General features: G+C 34.3%; 1 protein-coding gene across 16 annotated transcripts in view; it reads right to left on the minus strand.

The window, feature by feature from the left end:
- The window catches only part of CEP128 (centrosomal protein 128), a 383,862-nt gene that overhangs the window by 301,788 nt on the left and 59,106 nt on the right, over positions 1-22,968 (minus strand). For 15 of the 16 annotated variants that reach the window (XR_006203977.1, XM_042943963.1, XM_042943964.1 and 12 more), the window contains 3 exons: positions 5,053-5,139; positions 2,419-2,493; positions 405-537 (listed from right to left, as the gene is read on the minus strand). Coding sequence is in view for 15 of the 16 variants with exons in the window: in XM_042943963.1 (XP_042799897.1) it covers positions 405-537; positions 2,419-2,493; positions 5,053-5,139 (295 nt within the window). In the remaining variant the exon portion in view is untranslated. Of the gene's footprint in view, positions 1-404; positions 538-2,418; positions 2,494-5,052; positions 5,140-21,592; positions 21,741-22,968 lie in introns of those variants that run through there. The other variant, XM_042943976.1, reaches the window with a different exon arrangement.

Genomic DNA, 22,968 nt, shown 5'->3' on the forward strand with positions numbered 1-22,968 from the left:
TCCAATCTCATAGAATACACAACACCAAGAGTGAATCCTAATGCAAGCTATAGACTTCAAGTGATAATTATGTGTCAAGGCAGGGGTATCAGTTATAACAAACATACTTCCATTGTGGGGGGGAAGTTGATACGGGGTGGGGAGGGCAGGGAGGCTATGCATGTGTGGCAGCTGGGGGCACAGGGAAAATCTCTGTATCTTCTGCTTAATATTGCTATAAACATAAAACTAAAAAACACAGTCTGCTTTTAAAAACTAGATGCTAAATCATGATTAGCTTATTGAAAACCTGTAGATCAAGAAATAAGATGACAAGAGCGCAATGTAAGAAATGCAATTCTGAAAGTGGTAAGTATTTAAGGAAGATCAAAAACAACCCACACATTTGCAAATCACAATTGTACCTCTCCTAAACCTCCAGTCATCTCCTTGTTCATCTTGATGGTTTGATTGTTGCTTGGAAATCTGAGACACTTGATGCTGTAAACCCTTTCGATCACCTTCTGCTTTCAAAAGTTGTGTACGGAGCTCTTCTACCTAAACACGTATAGTCAAAAATGAAACTTGTATCAGTTTTCAGTGCAGGAAAAGAATAAATGAACTCACAAATTATTGTATATTATTTTTTCTAGGGAAAAAAATTACTTCTCATGGGCTTCTGTCAGCACAAACTGAAGCCCAGTTAACCTCCTTGTTATGCCAAGCACAGTGGAACAGTCTCTCGCTCCTTTTCTTTATTTCTCCCATTACTTCCACAGAGAATGAATGTCTTTTTCCCCTTCTGTGTGTCTATCGGGACAAAGAATTTGACACACACACAAACAAACAAACAAAAAAAAAACCCAAAAATCCCTTATTGTGAACTCAGTGCACTCCACCACTATTAACCGAAACCACCTACATAATCATTTTTATATTTTTTACTCCTTCTCTTTCATGTGAATATGACCTATTGACTGGTAAACTCAAGTGAAAAGATCACAATTTAGCATATTATAATATCAAAGTACTGTTCAAAATAAGTGAGAAATAAATGCTGTTGAATAAACTATAAACTCATTGAGGTCAGGAACTATGTTATTCATCTGTATTTCTAAAGACTAGCAAATTGCCTAACGCATAGCAGGTATGTCTCCAGTGACCATTAAGCAAATTAGGAGTATCAAAAAGACTCAGTTTAAGTCAATGACAACCTGAATATGGTAATCTCTTACTTCAAAAGATGAGATCAGAAATCACAAGTCAGAGTACCCAAAAAAATAAATAAATAAATAAATAAAAAAATCAGAGTGTAAATGACTACAAATATAAACTAGAAAAAAAGAAAACCTGAACTCTGCCAATATTAATTCCACTGTAACACTGTCTGCAGAACAAAGTCAGTGAACATTTTTAAAGGTTTTGTAAATTAGATGTTATCATATATTTTTAGCATTAATTGTCAAAATGTAATACTTCTTCTGAGCATCGAAGATGCCTGACATTTCTGCCTACCTAGCATACTATGTAGTGAGTTATGCAAGCCACACCTCAAAACAGAAAAAGGTACAACTGCAGTTTCTACCAAACACTGACAGGCGATTAGAAACACACATGCCCTTATCCAATGTAAGATGACTACTTCAAGTTATTGAACTTTAAATAGCAGAAGAACCAAACTCTCATTACAGGCTTATGGGCTACAAAATGCTATGCTTTAAAATTAAGCTTTATCTTTGGTTAAAAGGAGCAGGCAGCATCTTGAAAACCATAAATATAAGACAATAATGCAAAGTAACTTGAATATGCAAAGGTCTGTTTAATGTATTTTACTTCTTCCTTCACTCTCCCAATGCCTCCTTGAATAAAATTAAACTCCTGGGAAATTTTTATCTCATGCATCCAGTCTCATTTTTACACTGGTTATGCTAGGAGAGGTAAATCCTAAATTGGAGCAAGCAGCACTCACTATCACAGTGGGAACTTGCGCCAGTGCTTTGTACTAGGTTTCTCTGACTCTTCCTGAAAGGATTTCTTCTTTTGCTTATGCGTTTTAATATACATTCTTTAGGGGGCGGAAAAAAAAACTTCTAGACCTAGGTGGGATCTTCTACCTTTCACAGAGACATTGAATAGAAAAGGAGACTCGATCGTAATTTAATTTTTATCTTTATTCTTTAAAGTTTATTTAAATGGTTATTTATCTTGAGAGAGTAAGCACGCATGCATGAGTGAAAAAGGGGCAACGAGAAGGAGAGAGAGAATCTGAGCAGGCTCCTTGCTGTCGGCGCAGAGACAAAAACAGGGCTCGACATCACAAACAGCGAGAGCATGACCTGAGCCGAAATCAAGAGTCAGATGCGTAACCGACTGAACCACCAAGGGACCCCAGTCCTGATTTAATTTAAAAGCAGATTATCATAGCTTGCATAGATTTACCTGATGCAGAAGTGTTTCTCTGCTGCCTTCCGACTGATTCAATAACCTTCGAGATAGCTCCAATTCTTGTTCAAGCTAGAGTTTCAACAGAGGATAAAGAAAAATGTCCAGTGGGGCAGAAAATAACTAAATTATTATAGGTATAGTTTAAGAGTAGAAAAATGGAAAAGTTTTCAGAAGATATTTACAGCTAACAGGAGAAAACATCTTGCTATCAAAACATATTGATGCTTCCAAGAAAATAATGTTATTTGCATAACAACAAAGTGAACCAGACCAGACCTCAGGGGGTCTGAGTTCTAAGTCAGTTCCATATTAACTATGACCCTCTTTTCCTTAGGTCTCCTTTCTGTCATCTCTAAAATAAGGACTTTGTATTAGACAATCTCTGAGATTCTTTCCAGTTCTAAATCACTGTAATCTAAATTCCAAAACACTTTTTTTCTTTAGTACATGTAATGTCATATGAACTGAATTAGAATAAAAACCTCGAGGACCCAATGACTAAAAGTATATTTCATCTAAATGGTGATTTTGTGTATTCATAATATTCTAACATTCCTAATATTTCCAATATTTGTAACATTCCTAAAACTTAAAAATATTTAATCTCAGAATAAGATACTTAAAATTTCCTTAATATAGTCATAAGATAAATATTCACAGAAAGTGTGCAAATACCTACAAAGTCTGAATGTGCCTAGCTTCCTACAAGCTGAAAAATCTAAAAGGATGTGAAGGGAAGAGGAATGTGCCAACCCAAATTAGGCCTCTTTGGCATACGGATTTTTGGGGCTGAAGGCAATCAAGACCCAACAGACTCTGGAAAAGCTTTTACCTCTCCCTTAATTGCATTAAAGAATTTAGAGAGGGAGTCTGTACCAGGAAGAGAGCTATTCCCAGAGATAACTTTTTATACCTGAAAGACTTCTCTGTAAGACAAGGCAAACATTTGTTTACCAAACATTTGCTCTTCTCATCTTCCTATGAATTGTTTTCCTCTCCTTTGAAGCCCCAGACCTCTATCCCCTTTCCTTAGCTCAGCATGGCATATAAGCCTCAACTCCCTGTCTTTGAGGCTCTTATTTTTATGCAGCTTCTATACATACAAAATCAAATTTGTTTTTCTCCTGTTAACCTGTCTTATGTCAACTTAATTATTAAATTAGCCAAAGAACCGAGAAGAGTAAAATTACTTTTTCACACCTACAGATGGGACACATGTTTGTTAAAATTCCAGAGAATACATATGTTAGACATGTTTGAATTTTGTAACAGTAAGGCTGTTCTATGAAACCACAAATTTACATTAAGGTGTTATTAAGTGCTTAGATTTGTGATAGTTATCCTAAATTATTATTTCACTTGACCAAACTACTTTCTATATATTAGTCCTTCAAATATGGTCCAGGTGGTAGGTATGGTTATCAAGGAGTAGCATAATGGGGCATTGTGTTTCTGTATCTTTGCTGTGGTGACAGCAACATGAATCTATACATGAGATACAACTGCACAGAACTACACACACAAATGAACGCACATAAAGCTGGTGAAATCTGCATAAATTCTGTGAACTGTACCAAATCAGTTTCTTGGTTTTGATATGGAATGACAACTATGCAAAATGTTACCACTGAGGGAAACTGGGTGAAGGGCACATATTACCTCTCTGCACATTCTGTCTTGCAACACCTTATGAATCTGTAACTATTTCAAAATAATTTTTAAATCTGGTTATAGAAGTTTTAAAAAAAATTATACATGTGGCCAATAAAATACCATATTCTAAAAATAATAATAAGGTATGTATACAATCACAGAATCCACACAAAATATTATCTGACTTGTCTTCTTTTTTTGAAGAAATAAAGAAGGAAGGAATCACACTTCAGTCAAAATGGCTTCAGAATCTTCCTTGGCCCATACTGGTCACGACCACTGGATAATTCTGGCAGCCTCGACCCCCAAAGAGCAAGCATGATGACCTGACCTAACTCGCTTACCAGAAAGGCAGCATGGATGCATCATTTAACTTGACTAGGTTGGCGAATAAAAATCAAGGAAGCAATGGTAGACTTTTAAAGTGATATGGAGTAAGAATATTACAGCGGGGGCAAATTTTCATTTTATCATTGGGCTCACCCTTGAATCTATTCATTTGCAAACTGAGGAGAGCTATCTATCTTCTAAATTCCTTTCTAATTCTAATGCCCTAGGCTCTATAGGTTTGCAGACATGAATACATGTCAAAAGTCCTTAATATCTAATGAGAATAGAGGATTCTTCCTGTAGGTTGCGCCTACGCCTATCTTCTATGATGAAAATGAATATATTCACAATACCCATCCTTTAAACAACAAGTCTTTTTCCTAACCCTTCAGCAAAGTCAAGCTCCTTGCATGTTCCAAGTTCGACTCGCCTCTAGAAAGGAAGTGGCCAGGTGAAAAGGTAGCAAATGACCTGTACACGTTTCCCAGACCAAGCAACAGAGAATGGCAGAGCCATCAAACCAAGTGATTCCATATCAGAACATAAAGGCTTCACTGTGTCTTAACAAATGATCCCAGGGACAACTTTTAAGACACTCAACAAATATCACTGGCTCCAAACAGCGTTACTTTCTCAAAATCTTACTTGACTCTTCTCAGTTTCAGTCTGTCTTAGCTTATTTTTCATGGCTCCCTCATTTTCATCTGCTTTAGCTTCTTGTTTCTTCAGTGCCTAGAATGAAAGATAAAACAAAAATGTGTATCAGTCCAAAATCCATAGAAAACCAAAAGACACTGTTAGGATCTGGAATTTACAGAAGACTATTACAGATCAGTGGAGTATGCTCATCAAAGAGCCACCAAACACTGGCTGCTCTCGCAATTCTCTTGGGCTATTTGCTGTTCCCTCACATCTTTTCCACCCTCGTTGTTTACTTTCTTTGCACCTTCTGGAACTTCCCCACAGGCTTCTAAATCTCCCTCTCCAGGTTATGCAAAGCAGTGTGCCTCTTTTCCAGTTCTCAATTTCGAAAACTTAAACTCATAACCACACCCAACACCCCTACATTCCCACCCCTGTAAAGATCTATCAGTTACCAGAATTAATTCCCCTTAAAGGGCAATGTGAGAAATTATTTTCATGCTTAGGCTAAGAAATATTTAATCTTCATTTCTTATAATTAGTATAAATATTAATACTTGATGCGAAAGAAATAGAAATCAATAAGCTGAACTTTAATTAAACAAATTGTGTTTTATAGTACATGGAATTATGCCTCATAAAAACATTAATTCTTCTGAAAGTCAACTTTTTAAAAATCTAAATTTCCATATATGAGATAAATGAATAAAAGAACCTCTAATTCTTTTGGCTACCTAGGAATATGCAATAAAATGTCCTTTCCTCTTCACTTTCTACCTTCCACATCTGACCAGTTAACTTGTGATATCTCTTTTCCAAATAATATACCTTTCTATTATAGCTCTACTTGGTGCCCAAAATGTTATTTAACACCCCGCTTTTTTATTTCTCCTTTTACTCTACAGATATAGAAGTCTTAGAAAATTTTAATCAGTGAGAACTTAAATACTATTGTTTTCAGTAGAGGAACAAAAGTGAGGTCTTAAGGAGAACCCAAAGCAAATTACTACGTTTCTACCACATCACCTAGAAATGTCATTAAGTTTGAACATCAGACCATCAGTCAGTAAACAAATAAACACATATGCAATTCTAGCCCAGACTACTGAATCTATTTTCTACATTACATAGTTTATAATGAAAGACAAAGAAAGAAAATCTAACTCCTAAGACCCCATACATATATTTTAATGCACTTTAAAAGTCTGAAAACACAAATAACACTCAAAGATAAAGATTTTTAAAACTAACTGAATTGAAAATACAAGATATTTCTTTAAACATTAATAACAAGCTTTAACTCATTTACTACCTTTTTAAGCGTATAAGGCAACACTAGATTTCCTTCCCATTGACTTAGATCAAGAAACTGAGAATTATATTAAAACTGACCCAGTAAAAGCAGTTATAAAAAGAGGGAAAAAATCACATGCCAATGAATTTCTATTATTATGTAATTTTGCTTTTTAAAGCTCATTTTTTCCTTAAAAGCAGTTTAGCTATAAAGCTATCAGGTACCCTGCTCCAGGATGCAGACTGTCTTTTACATGTTTAAGATTACAGCAACAACACTGAGCCTTAATAGTGGGTCCCTGGGGCACATTTAAATCTTTAATAACAACAATTTTTCTTCTTTTCCTTAAGTATACCTATTTCCATTAAAAAGACTAACATATTGAGTATTATATTACTGTAGTTCTTTGAAGGTAGATGATTCTGAATTCTCAGTTATTTATAAAATCGGGGGGGTGGGGGGGGGAACAGCCTTTTCTTTTAAAAAGTAAGGGAAAGGAGAAAAGGAAAATGTTTGTAGACATCTCATCTGACCATAAAAGCTCCCACAACTTTGACAACAGGCATGTTTATGAAGAGGCTCTAAAAAATAACACACTCAAAAATAAAGAACAAATAGGGAATTAAAGGCCCTTTGTCTACTGTAAAGGGACCAGTCAGCTTGGGTAAGAATGAAGAAGCTGGAATGAAATAAAGGTCCTATGATAACTCCCACACAGGCCACTGAAATGTAAAAAAAAAAATAATAATAATAAAAAATAAAAAAAAAAAATGATGAACATAAACTATCCTGTCTCATCCTCATCATTCAGCAGTGCTACAAGTGCATGCCTTTGGTCACAAGGGCAAGAACATGTAGATGACTCACTGGTAAACCAACCAGACTATAGAAAAACAAGACTGTGCTCATATCAAACAACAGGTCAGTAACATCACACCTGAAAAGATACAAACTTCCAAGTCAGATTTCTCCTCCCAGTAACAAAGAATGAAGAAGTCAAGTCACTGAGAATTAGAAAATTGTTGCTCTTACTATATATTTTTAAAGACTTTTTTTTCCTTGGGGGGGCGGGGGGTTAGGTTCACAGAAAAATTGAGAGGGAAACTGAGTTCCCATATACACCGGTGTCTTCATACAGGCATAACTTCCCCCATTATCAACTTCCTTCAACAAAGTAGTGCATCGTTACAACTAATGAACCTACACTGACAGATTATAATCACCTGTAATTTACATTAGGGTTCATTTTTGGTGCCATACACTCTATGGATTTAAACAAATATAGAATGACATGTATCCATCATTACAGTATTATAGTATATTTTCACTGCCCTAAAAATCCTCTGTGCTCTACCTATTCATCCCTTACCTCCCAAATTCTGGCAACCACTGATCTCTTTACTGTCACCATGGTTTTTCTTTCCCAGAATGTCACATAGTTGGGATCATACAGTATGTAGTCTTTTCAGGATGGCTTCTTTCACTTGATAATATGCCTTTAAAGTGTCTCTGTGTCTTTTCATTGCTTTATAGCTCATTTGACTGTGCTTTTTATAATTAAATCCTTCATGTAGGTACAAAATAAAAGTCAGCAAATATTTTAAGCTTCACGATATAATGCTATTCTGAGCCAAATAAGACCACATGAACTATAAAGTTAAAAGTTGTTTATATTTATGTATATTAAAATTTTTAAATAGCTTTAAGAACATTTGCTTTATTTCAAATCAAGAAAAAAAATTACTAAGTACTTAGTATGTATAGAATACTGTAAATAAGAAACTCATTTAACTCCTTTTTTTTTTTAAGATGGAGATCTGGTGTCTATTTCTAAAATTCTTGTTTGGAAACCTAAATCACAGCTCTAAAACCATCAAACATCAATAGAATGATACATATTTTGAAAAGGAATATATATGCATAATGCAGCAGGATTTTATTGCTCAGAACTAGTACTACTCACTTAAATTAACAGAGATTTTATTTCTGTCAAGTTCTGTGAATTTCTAAATTTTGTTTTTTCCTAAATCAAGTTAGAGATTCCTCCCACATGAGAACTAGCTCAAGTCATGGAAAATTTTAGCCTTTAAGTTCATCCAGTTGGGGATTATCTGTGCCAACAAAAACCAAGCAAAACAAAAAAAATTAACTTTCTTTTTAAGGCAGAAAACAATGCATTCATATTCTAAATCCCTGAACCAATATCTAACTTAAAAATAGCCAGACAGATTTTACTTAAATTGTTCAAAGAAATTTATTTTTCAGCCATAACCAAGGAACAAAAGTTCTATACCAACATCTACCACTACAAAAAAGAAAAAAAAAATAAGTTTAATAAGTTAAAGTAGAAATTACATGATAAAGTCCAAAGAGAATCCAACTGTAATCATTACTATTATAACACCATACAGATTTCCGGGATATCAAAGTAAGGGGGAAATTCTAAAAACTTGTGCCAGTTGAATTATGTGTATTTTCCAGATGGAAGTGGTAAGCACATAGTGCATGGAGTCACAAGATGCAACCATTCCTGTTTTTCAAAAGGCAGAGTAATATCAAGTATCATGTAGTTAAGTAAGATTTATCAGTAGTTAAGTACATTGGTATTATTTCTGATGGTAATTGTAATCCTTAATGACATTCTTTAAAGATACCTGAGGTTTTGAAACATAAAACTCAAAGCTTCTGTTTGAGAATGGCCCAGATGTCTTCTCTTCTTCTTCTTTTTTTTTTTTTTTTTCTTTTTTGTCTTCTTATGCTAAGGTGTTTATTTTTTCAGGAATCCAAAGAACTTTTATAGAAATTATCGTGGGAGGACAGATAGACACTTATTGCTGACCTATAAAGGAAACTTACTGTTTCTACTATGTCCATATTTATGGAGTCTATGACTGGCTGGGGCAGGCACCCTGTGCCCACAAAGCCAACCAAGGTCATGGGTTCAATCACCATGAGAGCCAATTCCCTTTGCTCTGTTCCATGGTCATAGTCTTTACCCTAAACCTTAGCCAAAGGCCACATAGAAGAATAACTAGGCCAGAGATCCTGGATGAATCAGCAAGATCCACTACAATGACTATAAAAATAACTCTAAATAAAACCCCTACTGACTACTGTCAAGATTTCATTCTTTATATGTTATTAAATTTGCCAATATGCAAAACAAAATCTTAATCACTGCCTACAAAGTTGGTATGCTGAAAAGACATACAAGTCTTTTGCCTTCTTTAATACAAAAGCAACAATGGTAATGAGTATTATTCCTTAAAATGCCATTGCTTTTACTGGAATGGAGTTTATTTTTATGCAATCTTTTACTTAATAAAAATCTTGCAAGTAAAGTTAAATGTGAGCCCAACAAGTGCACTTTCCAGGATTTCCTTCAAAATCCAAAAGCAAAAGCTCTTAGTGGAGGGTCTGTTTTTATCTGAGTAGTTTCCTCTCAAAAAAGAGACTCACAGTTTTACTAGAAATCCCAGAGAGATATGACACTTCATCTGACTTTCTAATTACAGGACAACTGAGTTAGAATTGTTGACAAACAGAAGATCACAGATAATTATAAAAATTTAATTTAAAATCTCTCAAGTTTTATTTGTATTTGAGCAGAATGCCCTGTAAATATACAACATCTTTCACTGTTTACAGTTAGGGGATGTTATTTTATGCTTCTGGATTTTTTTTTTTTACCATTTTCTAATCAAAATAAAACAGTACCAAGTCAATGAATAAGTCTATCTGTAGCAGAGTGGTCTCTGTTTACACAATATCACTATGCACTCAGTAGCTGCCCAATAAATATTAATTGATAATGATGGAAAAGGGCTTTATAAACAGATGGTCTAGGATAGATTCACTGAAAATGTAGATAGAAACATTACACTCCTCAAGAAAAGCACAAAGTAGAAATTAAACAAGTCCTGCACTCAGAAAATCTCAGTCTATTGTCAGGCAGCTGTTCAGTCAACAGAAGCACAGATATTTTTCATCATCATAGCATTAGCGGCATTAAATGTCTATTTGCATATGGTGCTACAGAGGGACTCGCACAGATCCATGCTAGCCTTATTTGTTACAGTTTATGATGACAATATTGGCAACAACAAATAAGTACACATAGCAAAATAAATGTGATTAAACAATATTTTAAGATGTAGTCATATATGGTACGAACATAAAATGCGTCAGACTTAAATGCAACTCACAGCAGCAATAAGAGCATTTACTTATAATGCAAATTGCAACTATTTCCAAACAGAATGTCAGGTGCTTTACAAGAACATCTATACATATGCTTAAGTAACAGGTGAAATAAAGAAAGGAGGGTGTCTGGGGGGCTCAGTAGACATCAGCTCAGGTCATGATCTCACAGTTTATGGGTTCAGCCATGAATCCAGCTCTGCGCTGACAGCTCAGGTTGGAGCCTACTTTGGATTCTGTGTCTCACCTATCCTTCTATGCCTCTCCTCCAGTTGTACTCTCTTTCTCTCTCTCAAAAATAAATTTTAAAAACTTAAAAAAGAAATGAGCCAGAGACCATAATGGCCATTTTGGAGAAAATAAGAAATGGCTCTTTAAGAACCTAGAGGGCAAATGATCAGGGGAAAAAAAAAAAGAAAGAAAAAAGAAAAAACGAGGATCAAAAAAATCACAAGAGGGCTAACTTCAATGAGAGTAGAAATAAGGAAGCTACAAGCAAATTGATCAATCCAGGAAAATATATGGAAGAATACACCTCGTTCAAGGACATGTGAATAATAAGAAAATATGTTATCTACATTGGAGGATTTGGAAGAAAGGTCACTGAAAACGGAGAGGTAAAAGGGGACAGAAAGCACATTATAAACATTTAATAATTAATAGTCTTAGGTAATATTTTCTTAATAAAGTAAAAGGCCTAAGAATAGATGACATAAGTGTTAATTATACAGAAATGAGACTTTAAGAATTTCAGGACAACTTATATCTATACATCATCTCATAAAACTGCATCCTTCAAAGGAACCCAAAGGCCTTTGCTGGCATGTTAACAGCTGACATATTACTTCTATGATGTAGAAAATATTTCTACCCTACCAACTTTTGTTTTATCAACATTAAATAGGCTTCTGAAATATATCATCAAATCTGGAATATTCTTTAATCTGACCAGCTATCACTATCAGTATTTCCCAATAAAAGAAAGGGAATATGGCTTGTGTAAGCTGTCTATAATATCCATGGGAAGTTTACTCTGTTAATAGAAATTCAAGTACTGAGTGAGTACAAGGTTGAAAGAGACAACATAAAAGATCTCTTCCAGCCTCTCTTCTACAAGGAGTTTTGGGGGAAAAGATATTTTCCACAGAAAAGATGTTAAAAGTGTTTTAGTGTCATGTGAAATGATCAAAGCCTAATAAAACAGACTTATAGGTAAAATCAGCAGGGAGGGGTGCAGGAGGCAAAGAGGTAAATCAAGAAAAAGACTAAGGAAGAAAACTGGAGAACATGATATATCTTGGACTTGCACATTTCAAGCTGTGCCAAATAGTGTTCAACCAGCTTTGAAAGACAAATCCCATAATAGACCATCATTCTTTTCCATCTATTTCCTTTTTAACAGCATGGTAACATTAATGGTTCTTTCACAACCTTACAGAAAAGTGTTTACTTTATCCTTGCAAAAACATTAGTGATCCACAGGTAACAAACATAAAAGAGAGAAGAAAATAATTAACATGTCACAAAATGAGAGAGAACAATTTTGAAATCAAAACTACAGTGAGTCAGAATTTAAATAAGAATTTCAGCCACAGATTGGTAAAGTGCTTATCATGTAGCAATAAGCAATGGGGCAGAATCACACTCATAAAAGAAATGCCTACAGTGATCTGAAAACACAAAGTCTCAGCAAAAATGCCACTTCTTCCACCCAAATTTTCCCAAAGGATCAAGAACAGGGAATTATTTCCCCTCTGAGCTACTCTGAAGCCCATTTCAAAGCTTAAATAACACCCTCAGTGAATTAGATGTTAACGTTTCTTTCTCAGCTAAAATGGGAGCCCTTAAAAGTGAAGACAGCATTGTAAGTACCATGAAATCCCTAGTCCCCAGCACAGTACCTGGTATATAGTAAGTACATGAAGGTATGTGCAGATGAATATTTTACTACATACAATTCTGACTACATAGTAGACAACATTTATTCATTCCTTTCTTTAAGAAACACTTTTTTGGGGCCTTATTCCATGTCAGCCACTGCTCTAGGAACTATAGATACAGCAATGATCAAAACTGTGCCTGCATTTTGTTCAGAGGACAGACAGATGATAGGTAATGAAAAGTGCTATCAAGAAAAAGTACGACAACATAAGGGGCTCAAGAGTGAGGAAAGGGTATTTTATCTAGGATAGTTAATAAGGCCTTGCTGAAGTAGGGCTCTGAATGACATAAGGGTAAACAACGCAACTGCTTTCAGAGTTGAAAATTCTTGGCTATGGAAATGGAAAGTGCAGATGTCCAAGAGCAGGAGGGTGCCTGGCTGTGGAAAAGCAACACTGTCGTTGGCCTACAGTGGACATGAAGAATGACAGAGAATTAGGGTGAGGGGGCATGTAGAAACCCTATCAGAGGGGTCTTGTAGGTTGAGGACTTCACATTTCATTCTGAGGATGATAAAGAAACCATTGAAGGGTTCAGAGAGAATGACATGGCACTATCTGATTCTGTGGGGAAAAGACTGTAAGAAGCTAAGAATGGAAACAAGGGGGCTTCTACACCAGCCCAAGCAGGAGAAAACAGAGACAAGAGGATAGATGAAAGTAATAGTAGTAGAGGAGATGAGCAGTTACCAATTCAGAATGTATTTTTTAAAACAGAATTTAAATTAGACAGAATTTAATGATGGACTGGATGCGAAAGATGAGAGAAATGGCAAAGGAAGGGACAGAAAAGAACCACATAAAAATTTTTAAATATAAAATTAAAATTGTTTTTGTTGTCAAGATGAGTATCCATCTTTGTAAGAAGAAATCAATCATAGGAGCTACTTACTAGGACAAATCACACAAAAAGATGTAATTTAGCACCTTCTGTACAAGTTCCCAGGTCAGGAGAGGAAAGAACAGGAAATGGACCTCCAGCAACCCACGTCTGCCCAAGTTTTTGTGGCTCTGAATCACAGCACTCCTCTAACACGATTCCCATCCAAGACTGACAGTGGATAACAATGCTTCAGGATCTCAAACTCAGATAAAAATATGAAATCACACAACTTTTCCTCACTGCCATACAAGGCCCATCAAATGACTACATAATAAAGTTAGAGGTGTAAATACTGTTCTAACTTGGCCATAAGATGGACAAAGATATATTAGGAAACTCTAAGCAGATTCCCATTTCTTGGGCAATAAATAATGAATACCACAGCTTCAGTATTTACAAAAAGAAAAAAGGATCATGAGTACTCAATACAAATGTAAATTAACTAGGAATGCAATGAGTCATAATAGAGCTATAAAAAATGCTTTTCTGCCAGGTAAAGAAACACAAACAAACAAGATTACACAGAGGAAAGATCAAACAGCATTAGAACACCAGTGGAAAATGACTGTAACTAGGTTGGGTAGACAACAGATTGCAAAGGCACTGATTACTAAGGAAACGAAAACAATAATTAGGAGAAAGTTTGGATCTATAGAAGATAAAAATTTAGAGAAAGTGCATCTTTGGCACATTTCTATATATATTAGATACATGAACCATGGAAAAGGGCACGAGAATACATGATTCTAGTGGAATAACTCATATCAAATTAGTCTCTCATTGTTTTACTAGAAGTAAAAAGACTTTTTCCACATAGGGACGGAGTGAGAGAGGGAAAAACTGTAACCCTAAATGGGAAGCATGAAAGAAACTCCAACAAAAGGCATAGAAATGATAGTTTTAGTGGTAAATTTAACAGATGTCTTAATATATAATACTCAATGCGTCATACTTTATTTTTCAACAGTAAAAAGCAACACTGTTTCAAATGTAAATTTTCAAATAACAAAAGTTAAATAATTACATTATTTTTCAGTTGTACTGTCTGTGCCAAGTACACTTTCAGGGAGTCCTAATAGTAGAGATACATGTATTATAATCATTTTCCAAGAAAGTTTAGCAACTTTAACGAAGGATGCCTGCTTGGTCACAATTGATGGTTCAATACTGACGACTAGTGGTCAAAAACATTCAGTAATTTCCTATTTTTGAGTATCTTCCTAAGACTTTTATCATCTACATTTGAAACATTTAGTGTAAATTATGTGAAAAACCTATACTGAAAGAACTTTCAAAAGTTCTGAAAATTAAAAAGAAAAATAATGTATCTCTTTTCTGTCCATTATTTGCTATGTTCCCAAATCAAAGCCAATCAGCCTCTGGTACTGACCCCAAATTGGAACAACTCCATGAAGAATCAGTTCATTCATATCCACACAGCCAAATCAACACTGTTTCAGAAATCTGTAACTAATATTTTAAAGTCTTAATTTCAGAATTCATGTATCTGAGCAGTTCTAGTCTAATTTTTTTTTCTAATTTTGTCGGTTTTACATTAAGAAACCAGCAACCTAGCTGTTCTAAGTTCTCAACACAATTTGAAAAACAGTAAACCACCATATCAACATACTCTAAAAAGTGAGAATTTAATTGTGATGGTCTGAATTCTTGAAGAATGTTTGTGAGATTTCAATTAAATCACTTAGACTATTATATATTCAACTTCAAAGAAGTTAAAATCTGTTAGCATTTACTTTGTTCTCTGCAGAAATAAGAGCAGTGGGAAAAAGTTTGAAAGGAAAAAAAAAAAGTTTTTTTAACCAAGTGTGCTACATATAGCTAAACGGTCACTCCTGTGTGAAAACAACGATCATCCCTTCAACAAGTACTCACGGAATGACTGCTGTGGGAAACACACAGCACTACATGCCCCGGAAAGCAGGCGTGATGGACAAAGTTCCTGCTAACAGAGTTCCCGTTTTAGTGGTGGAGACATGCCATAATATAAGTAAACAAATATACAACTACAGGCGGTTTTTAAGTGCTATGAAAAGCTCAAGTAATTTGATAAAAAAGAAAAAAAACTGGGGCAGAAAAGAGCTTTTTTAGAAAAGAGAGGGAGGGAGGGAACAGAGCCTCCTGAAGAGGAGACAACAATGAAACCTTAAGGATGAGAAGAGAAGTTTGCTGAGGGTCAGAAGAAAAATGTTCTGATAAGACACTGAGAGGACATCACTATGCTTAGAGCACAGATTTCTTAGAATAATTTGTAGTTATAGATGTAATGTTTAAAATTTGAGAATAACCATCTAAAAAATAGAAATATAATCTACAGCTTTAGAGCCAGAAGTATTAGAATGAATATACATTTCAATCCAGTACCAAACAAAAAAGAAGGGGGAGGGAAAGGAAAGGAAAGGAAAGGAAAGAAATATGTTTTAAAAAAACATAAAATGATTAAAAAAAATTTCCAAATGCATCAATTAATCATAAGTGTAAACTGACTAATCCAGCCATCGAAAACAAAAACAAAAAAAGAACAGCATATCAAAACATATGGTAATTTCTTGAATTTTCAGTATTAATTTTGAAAACCAGATCAACTAATGTTTTTAACTTGCAAGTCTAAAAAATGAAACAATTATCCTAAAAAATTAAACAAAAAAGTTTGAAAAAAGTAATAGAGTTAAAACAGAAGTGATGGAGTAATAAAGCTAGTCAAAATGAAAACTAATAATCATATATCTAAGCAAGACTAATAATGAAAAAGGAAAAACTAAATAACACTAAAGCAAAAGAGTAACAGCTTCAGAGAAAGATTTAAAAATAATAAATCAGAGCTATGATTGCTTTTTTTTTTTTAAGTTTATTTATTTTGAGAGAGAGAAAGAGAGTCCATGTGGGAGCTGGGGAGGGGCAGAGTGAGAGAGAGAGAGAGAGAGAGAATCTCTAGCAGGCTCCACAGTCAGTATACAGCCCAACTCAGTGCTCAAACTCATGACCTGAGCCAAAACGAAGGGTTAGACACTTAACTGACTGAGCCACCCAGGTGCCCCCTATGATTGCTTTTTAAAATTAATTTCAAAATACAGACAAAATGGATAACATATAAAATCATGAATTACCAAACTGACTTAACAAGTAAAAAGGCTATATAAACCAAGAAAGCAAGCAAGCAAGAAAGAAAGAAAGAAAGAAAGAAAGAAGAAAGGGAAAGGAAGAAAGGGAAAGGAAGAAATAGAAAGAAAGGAAGAAATTGAAAACCTCAGGCAACCAAAAAAATAACAAGTATAAATGGTTTTATGGGTGAGTTTTAACAAACATTCAAGAAATAGACAATCTCTCTCTTAAACAGAGCCAGGAAATAGAAAAAGAAGGAATCTACCAAATTCATTTTATGAGGTTAATGTAACCTTGCTTCCAAATCCAAGAAGACAAGTACAAAGAAAATTATAAGCCCTCAATCATAAACATAAAGATAAAAATCCTAAGAAAATGCTAGCAAATTAACTCAGCAATGTATAAGAATCAACACATTTTGACCAAATAAACAAGTGCAAGGAGGGGTCAAAATTCATTGGTAACATTCACATTTCAATATCAAAAGAGAAATACAGCAAGCAGCAAGAGTATTTAATAAATTCCACAACACATTATGATTTTTAAGAAAGAAAGAAACAAACAAAAAACTTCTTGAAAACCTATGAATAGAAGGCAATGTTCTTAATCTGATAAAGGACAGCACTGAAAAAAAAAAAAAAAAAAACAGAAGCAAACAATATGAAACACTTTAACACTTTGGAAGCATTCCTATAAAAATAGGAACAAAGCAAAAATTCTTGCTATCTTTGTTTCTATTCAATATTGCACTTGAGTTTCTAGCCAGTGCAATAAAGCAACGACAAAAAAAAAAAAAAAAGAATAATAAAGTTAGAGACTAAACTGCCTTCCATTTTATATATGATTATCTACACAAAATATAGTACATGATAGTAATACATGAAGGTTGCTAACAAATTAGAAAATAAGATCATTAAGCAAAAGCATTGCATACAAAAGCCACATATAAAACCAACTGTACTCCTACATATTCTAAATAACCAATCAGAGATGCAATAAAAGAAAATATTCCATTCACAATAGAAAGGAAAACCCTAAGATACCTGGGAATAACTCTAACAAAAATGTATAAGACCTTTCTATAAAATTATAAAACATTACTGAAGAACATTAGAAAATACCTCTCCAAATTAATCTATATATTCAGTGCAATTACAATCAAAATGCCAGCAGTATTTTTCATGGAACATGACAAGAGATTTTCATTATCATTTACCAAGATATAATGAAAGCTATAATAATGAAGACAAAATGCTATCAGTTCGGGGATAGACAAACAGATCAATACAAAAGTATATAGAACCAGACAGACACCATGGGAAACTAGATATATAACAGAAGTAGCATTTAAATCAGAGGGGAAAGAACAAATTATTCAAAAATGATGTTGAGGCAACTCATTAGTCACATAAAAAACAACACAGATTCCTTCCTCCTGTCATTAAAAAAGTAAAATTCCTGAGGGAAAACACAAGTAATCCAGTATTTCCAAATGAGCAGTGATAAGCAAGCTATCTGTACGGGCACAAATGCAAACTGCCGACAAATATGTGAAAAGATGTTCAAGTTCACTAATAGGGAAATGCAAATAAACATAAAAATGAGTTAATGCTTTATACCCAGGAGCCTGGCAAATATTAAAGAGAATGGAGAGAAAAGGGCCATTCTCAACCATTTCATGAACAGAAATGTAAAAGGTTGGAACCTTCTGAAAAAATAATCTTATAACCTCTATTATGATAAAAATCCAACCGTGGTAATAAAAGATTAAGTTTGAACCACATCAGCTAGTTCAAGGAATTTCCAGGAAGTATTGGTGGGAGGAAAAAGCAAAATGCAGAATGTACATATATATAATGTGATCCCATTTTATCAAGATAAAATATACAAAAAATCCTATACATGCAAAGGTGTAATATGGTCCACAGATGTCTGTCTAGGACAATTAAGAGCAATAATTAGGGAAAATATAAAGGGATCTCTTCCACATGTTTACACTGGTTCCTTTTTCTTAGTGAGTAGGATTAATGGTTGATAACGAGAGAACACATAAGAGATAGGGGAATGAGCCAAACAAATAAATAAAGCTACATTAAAAAGAATGCATGAGCATTTATGATATGATCACATCAGTTATACATTTATTAAATGTGGTTACTTTCCATATTTAATAACATATTTATACAAAATACTAATAAAATATTTGATAAATATGTTAATAAATGTTTAATATTTAATAAAAATAGTAATAGAAATAGTAATTAGTAATGACCTGAGACAAAAAAACCTCATGTGAAATATATCACTAGAAGCTGAATAGTGAGGAGAAAAAAGCCATGTCTGTAAAAGGAGAAAAATAGTTGATGGGATCTGGGTTTATTGAATAAAAACCATGGCTTAAAATAAGGCTCAGATTTATCCCACACAAACAGCTCCACTCCATAAAGAATACACACTAGAGCAAGAATTTTTGAATTTCCCCCAGCTACACACATTTTCCTACAGAATAGCACACGTGTAGTTGTGCTTTTGTGATACTCAGTGCTCTCAGGCCCTTGGCAGTCTGAAGGCCCCAAATGTCACCCTTACTGTGTTATTCTCTGCTTACCACATCCCCCCCGGTCACCTGGGCCTGAAAAGGACTGCATTCTAGAACTCATGTCCCAGGGACTGGGAAAATACGGTACATCTTCTGAGCTTTCCACAGAACTTGTATTTTACATTCCCGTTTGCTTGTAAATTCTACTGGTCTTTCCCAAAGCCCAAGAAGGCTACTGGGATGGTCAAAGTCAGGATGATTTAACCGACATTTATATAAAAGGCATCTAATAACATTAATGGGGTAAGGGAAGTGTGTACTAAGAAATAAACATGTGAAAATGTGGGGGCACAGACTATGGCAACATGAGAGGATAAAGTGCCATGCAAAAGTTATGCAATTCAGCCCTAGAAAGATAAGTGAAGGGGCGTTCAAAATCAACCAGCCTTAGAAAGGCCCCTGTGGCTCCAAACCGGAGTAGGGGAGCCTGGAAAGGAAAGGGTTAATGAGGGGCACGTTAGAACATTTGCCTGACTAGGTTCTCCTCTGAATTGACACAGAAGTCTCAAGGGAGATGCTAAAGCTATTAAAAGGACATTAAGAAAACATTCTTGGCTTCCTTAGAAGCTTCTCCCTTAATGAGTCCAAACTAAATACATTTATAAACTGTACCCAAGGCTTTTCTTAGGTGAAGTATCCATATTACTCAGCATCTCTGGAGCCACAATGACATTTCTGGGAAGGAACAAACAGCTATTTCTTCATTAGGTTTTTCACAATTGGTACGAATGCCAAAAGATGAAGAAAAATATTGAAAAAAAATCTATCAATCACTTTAATTTTTCTGTACATGACTTTAATGTTACTGATGAGGCTCACATAATCTGGTTTCCCATAGACAGACAGACTGAAAAACCACTGAGCTGGACTCCCATCTTACACTAACAATTCCCCACTAATCTTCACCATCTTCAATTAAGATTCCATCCTTTACCTTCCCCCACAGGCTTCTCCACAAAGCACCTTTAAACCTTGAGGCACCTGATTCCCCCAAGATCATCAGCAAGCATGGACTATTACTGGTGGGGTAAGTGGGAGAGCTAGCACTTTAATATTCTATGAAATGATCTGAGAAGCATTTACAAATATGCACCCAGCATTTGTCTCATGTATTTTGTTTTAAGTAACTCAAATGAAGATGGAGAAATAACATTCAATTTACAAGAAACAGCTAGGAGGAAAAAAAAAAAAAAAAAAAAAACAAGTCAGGAATTCCCAAGATACCATAGCCAAGAGTTAGAAATTTTATCTAGGATCTTATGTTATTTTGGGGCCTGCAAAAAAGAAAAAGCTTTGACTTGAGCTTACTTCTAAAGACCTCATTTGTGACCCTAACACTCACCATGCCAACCCCCCTCCACTATATTTAACTAATCAAAGTTAGCTTACTAAGAGTTTGTAATATGATAAACATTAAACAAATATTTTATTGTTTGCATACTGGTTTAACAAGGAAAGACTGAGGGTTATAGGCTTAACAATATTTGAACTTTATTAATAGAAGTTCAGAGTACTAGAATAACCATTCAAAATTTTAAAAAGATATATAAAAAGAATATTTACTGCACACTATGAAATATTCACCTCTCTAAAAAGGCCTCTACTGAGATCCCAAAACAACATGGTTTAAAATATGAAGTCTGAAGGCCAGTGAAGGTCCTTACCAAGTTAAGAAAAACTGATATTCATATGACATCAGTAGCACATGAGTAGCTGACACTTAATAAAGGGAATAGATTCCAGAGTGTCCACAGCTCACATGCTTAGACCAGGAGGGGGAAAAACACACATACACATTAAAAAGTGAACAATTCCTTCTTAAGACCTCTAAACAAGAAGAGGAGAGTGCCGTTCTCAATCTATTTCCAATGATTACTACTGTGTTTTCCACTAAATGGGAATAAAGTTCTAAGGACCTCATTAGATCACTAAAAAGAAGCAGGTTTTAACCAAAACTACATATTGCCTCGCTGTAATATGACATTATACCTAGAAATCTCTGACATCCTGGAATTTTTAATGAATACTCCTAATCTCTTAACAATTTTTAAATGTCATAATATTAACCAAGATTGAATTATACATTTTAAGGAGGCAGAAGAGCACAGTGGCTAAAATCAGGCCTCCTTACCCACCTATACTTTCATTTTCTCACCACAGCCAGAAACAAAATATATCAATTACTATGATCGTACAGTACAGGTATTTGCAAAAGTGTTTTTTAATATTGAACAAAAAGCAAAGTGTTTCCTCTCCTTAAACATGACCTTTCCAGAACAGCCTAAGCCACTTAACTTGGGAGTAGGAAAACGTATCAGCCTAAATTAATCCTTTCCAGCTTCCACTGCACTGTTTAATCCAAAACCACCTTTTAAAAGCATATAGGTCACCACTTAAAGTGACAAAATATGAAATTAAACATTTCTCATCAATAGTGATCCTCTATTGTATTGTCAGAGATGGAATTCCAAATCACAACCCAAGCTTTTAGTCAAATTGACAATTACAATGCAAATATTCAGGCTCTGGTTTCTCAAGAATAGGGGTGGGAAGCAATCTTCCTCTCCTTCTTTCTTTGTAATTTTGTGCATTCTGCAAAGAAAGAGGAAAATAAGTACAGAAAATTTCTCTAATTTTCTCTTGTAAAAAAGAACAATTGTCTCTTCAGTACTATTCTTAAGCTCACCAGATGCAATTTGCTTTGAGAACAAATGTATAAAAATCAAGGTTTTAAAAAAAAGGCTACCCACATGCTGTATTTAATTATTCAACAAAGTATCCTCTTCAAAGTAATTACCAACTAACAAGGGTATGCCTCCTTTTGTGAAATGGAGAAAAACGGAACTTTAGAAAACAAAAGTAGATTTTTCTGTCAGCTTACATTATAATTTAAGATTGCACTTTTTGCTCCTAATTTTCAATTGGCAGTGTCTCCTAATACTTAGGAAAAAATTTTAATACATCAATTTATAAGGGTTAGTGATGTTCATGCACACATAAGTGCATTTGTAGAACACCATTTTTAGAGAAAACCATTTTGTAAAGAAGAAAGAAATCATTTTAATTTTTAAGTTTTCTTGTTTTAATTTTTTATACTTTATGTATAGATCTAAGACACATTTAAAGGGAATTTCAACAAATTAATTTTCTACAATGATAGTAATAAAACATCACCAATGTAATACAGTGAGAATTCACAAATCTACACCAACATTAAGAGAAAAAGCAAAGCCCTTCCACACAGTAGGAATCCAATTCATAAATGTAGAAAAAATGATGCAATGTGTAAAAAAAAAAAAAATCACCATTTAGCATCACTTAGGAGTTTTAACTGTTTCAAGAGAGAATATTAATAAATGTTAACATCTGTGGGTAAAAATATGATAAGATATAAGCTATTTCCAAGTTTCTAAGAATCTCCCCATAAAATAAATAATTAAAAAGGCCTAATAGTAAAATTTACAGTGAAGAAACCTGGCAGATAACACCTCAACCAAATGTTCCATTTTTACTGGTAATGGGACAAATGGACATTACATGCCTCCTAGTAAGATATCCTGGGAAAAGTGAAATACCAATTCTCTGGATTTCCTGCCAAAAGTACATAACCTGAATTTAGTCATGAGGCAACATCAAAAAACCAAAAAGAAAGGCAATCTACAAAATAACTGGCCAGTACTCTGCAAAGTTGTCACAGTCATGACAAAAAAGAAAAATTGAAAAAACTGTTCCAGATCAAAGAAGACTAAAGAGACATGATGGTCACATGCCATATGTGACCCTGTATTGTACCCTGGACCAGAAAAGGATGTTAGTAGCAAAATTTGAATAAAAACTATAGGTTATTTAAAAAAAAAAAACTATAGATTATATCATAGTATTG

The sequence above is a fragment of the Panthera leo genome, chromosome B3 (genome assembly GCF_018350215.1).
Source record: "Panthera leo isolate Ple1 chromosome B3, P.leo_Ple1_pat1.1, whole genome shotgun sequence".
Classification (NCBI taxonomy): Eukaryota; Metazoa; Chordata; class Mammalia; order Carnivora; family Felidae; genus Panthera; species Panthera leo.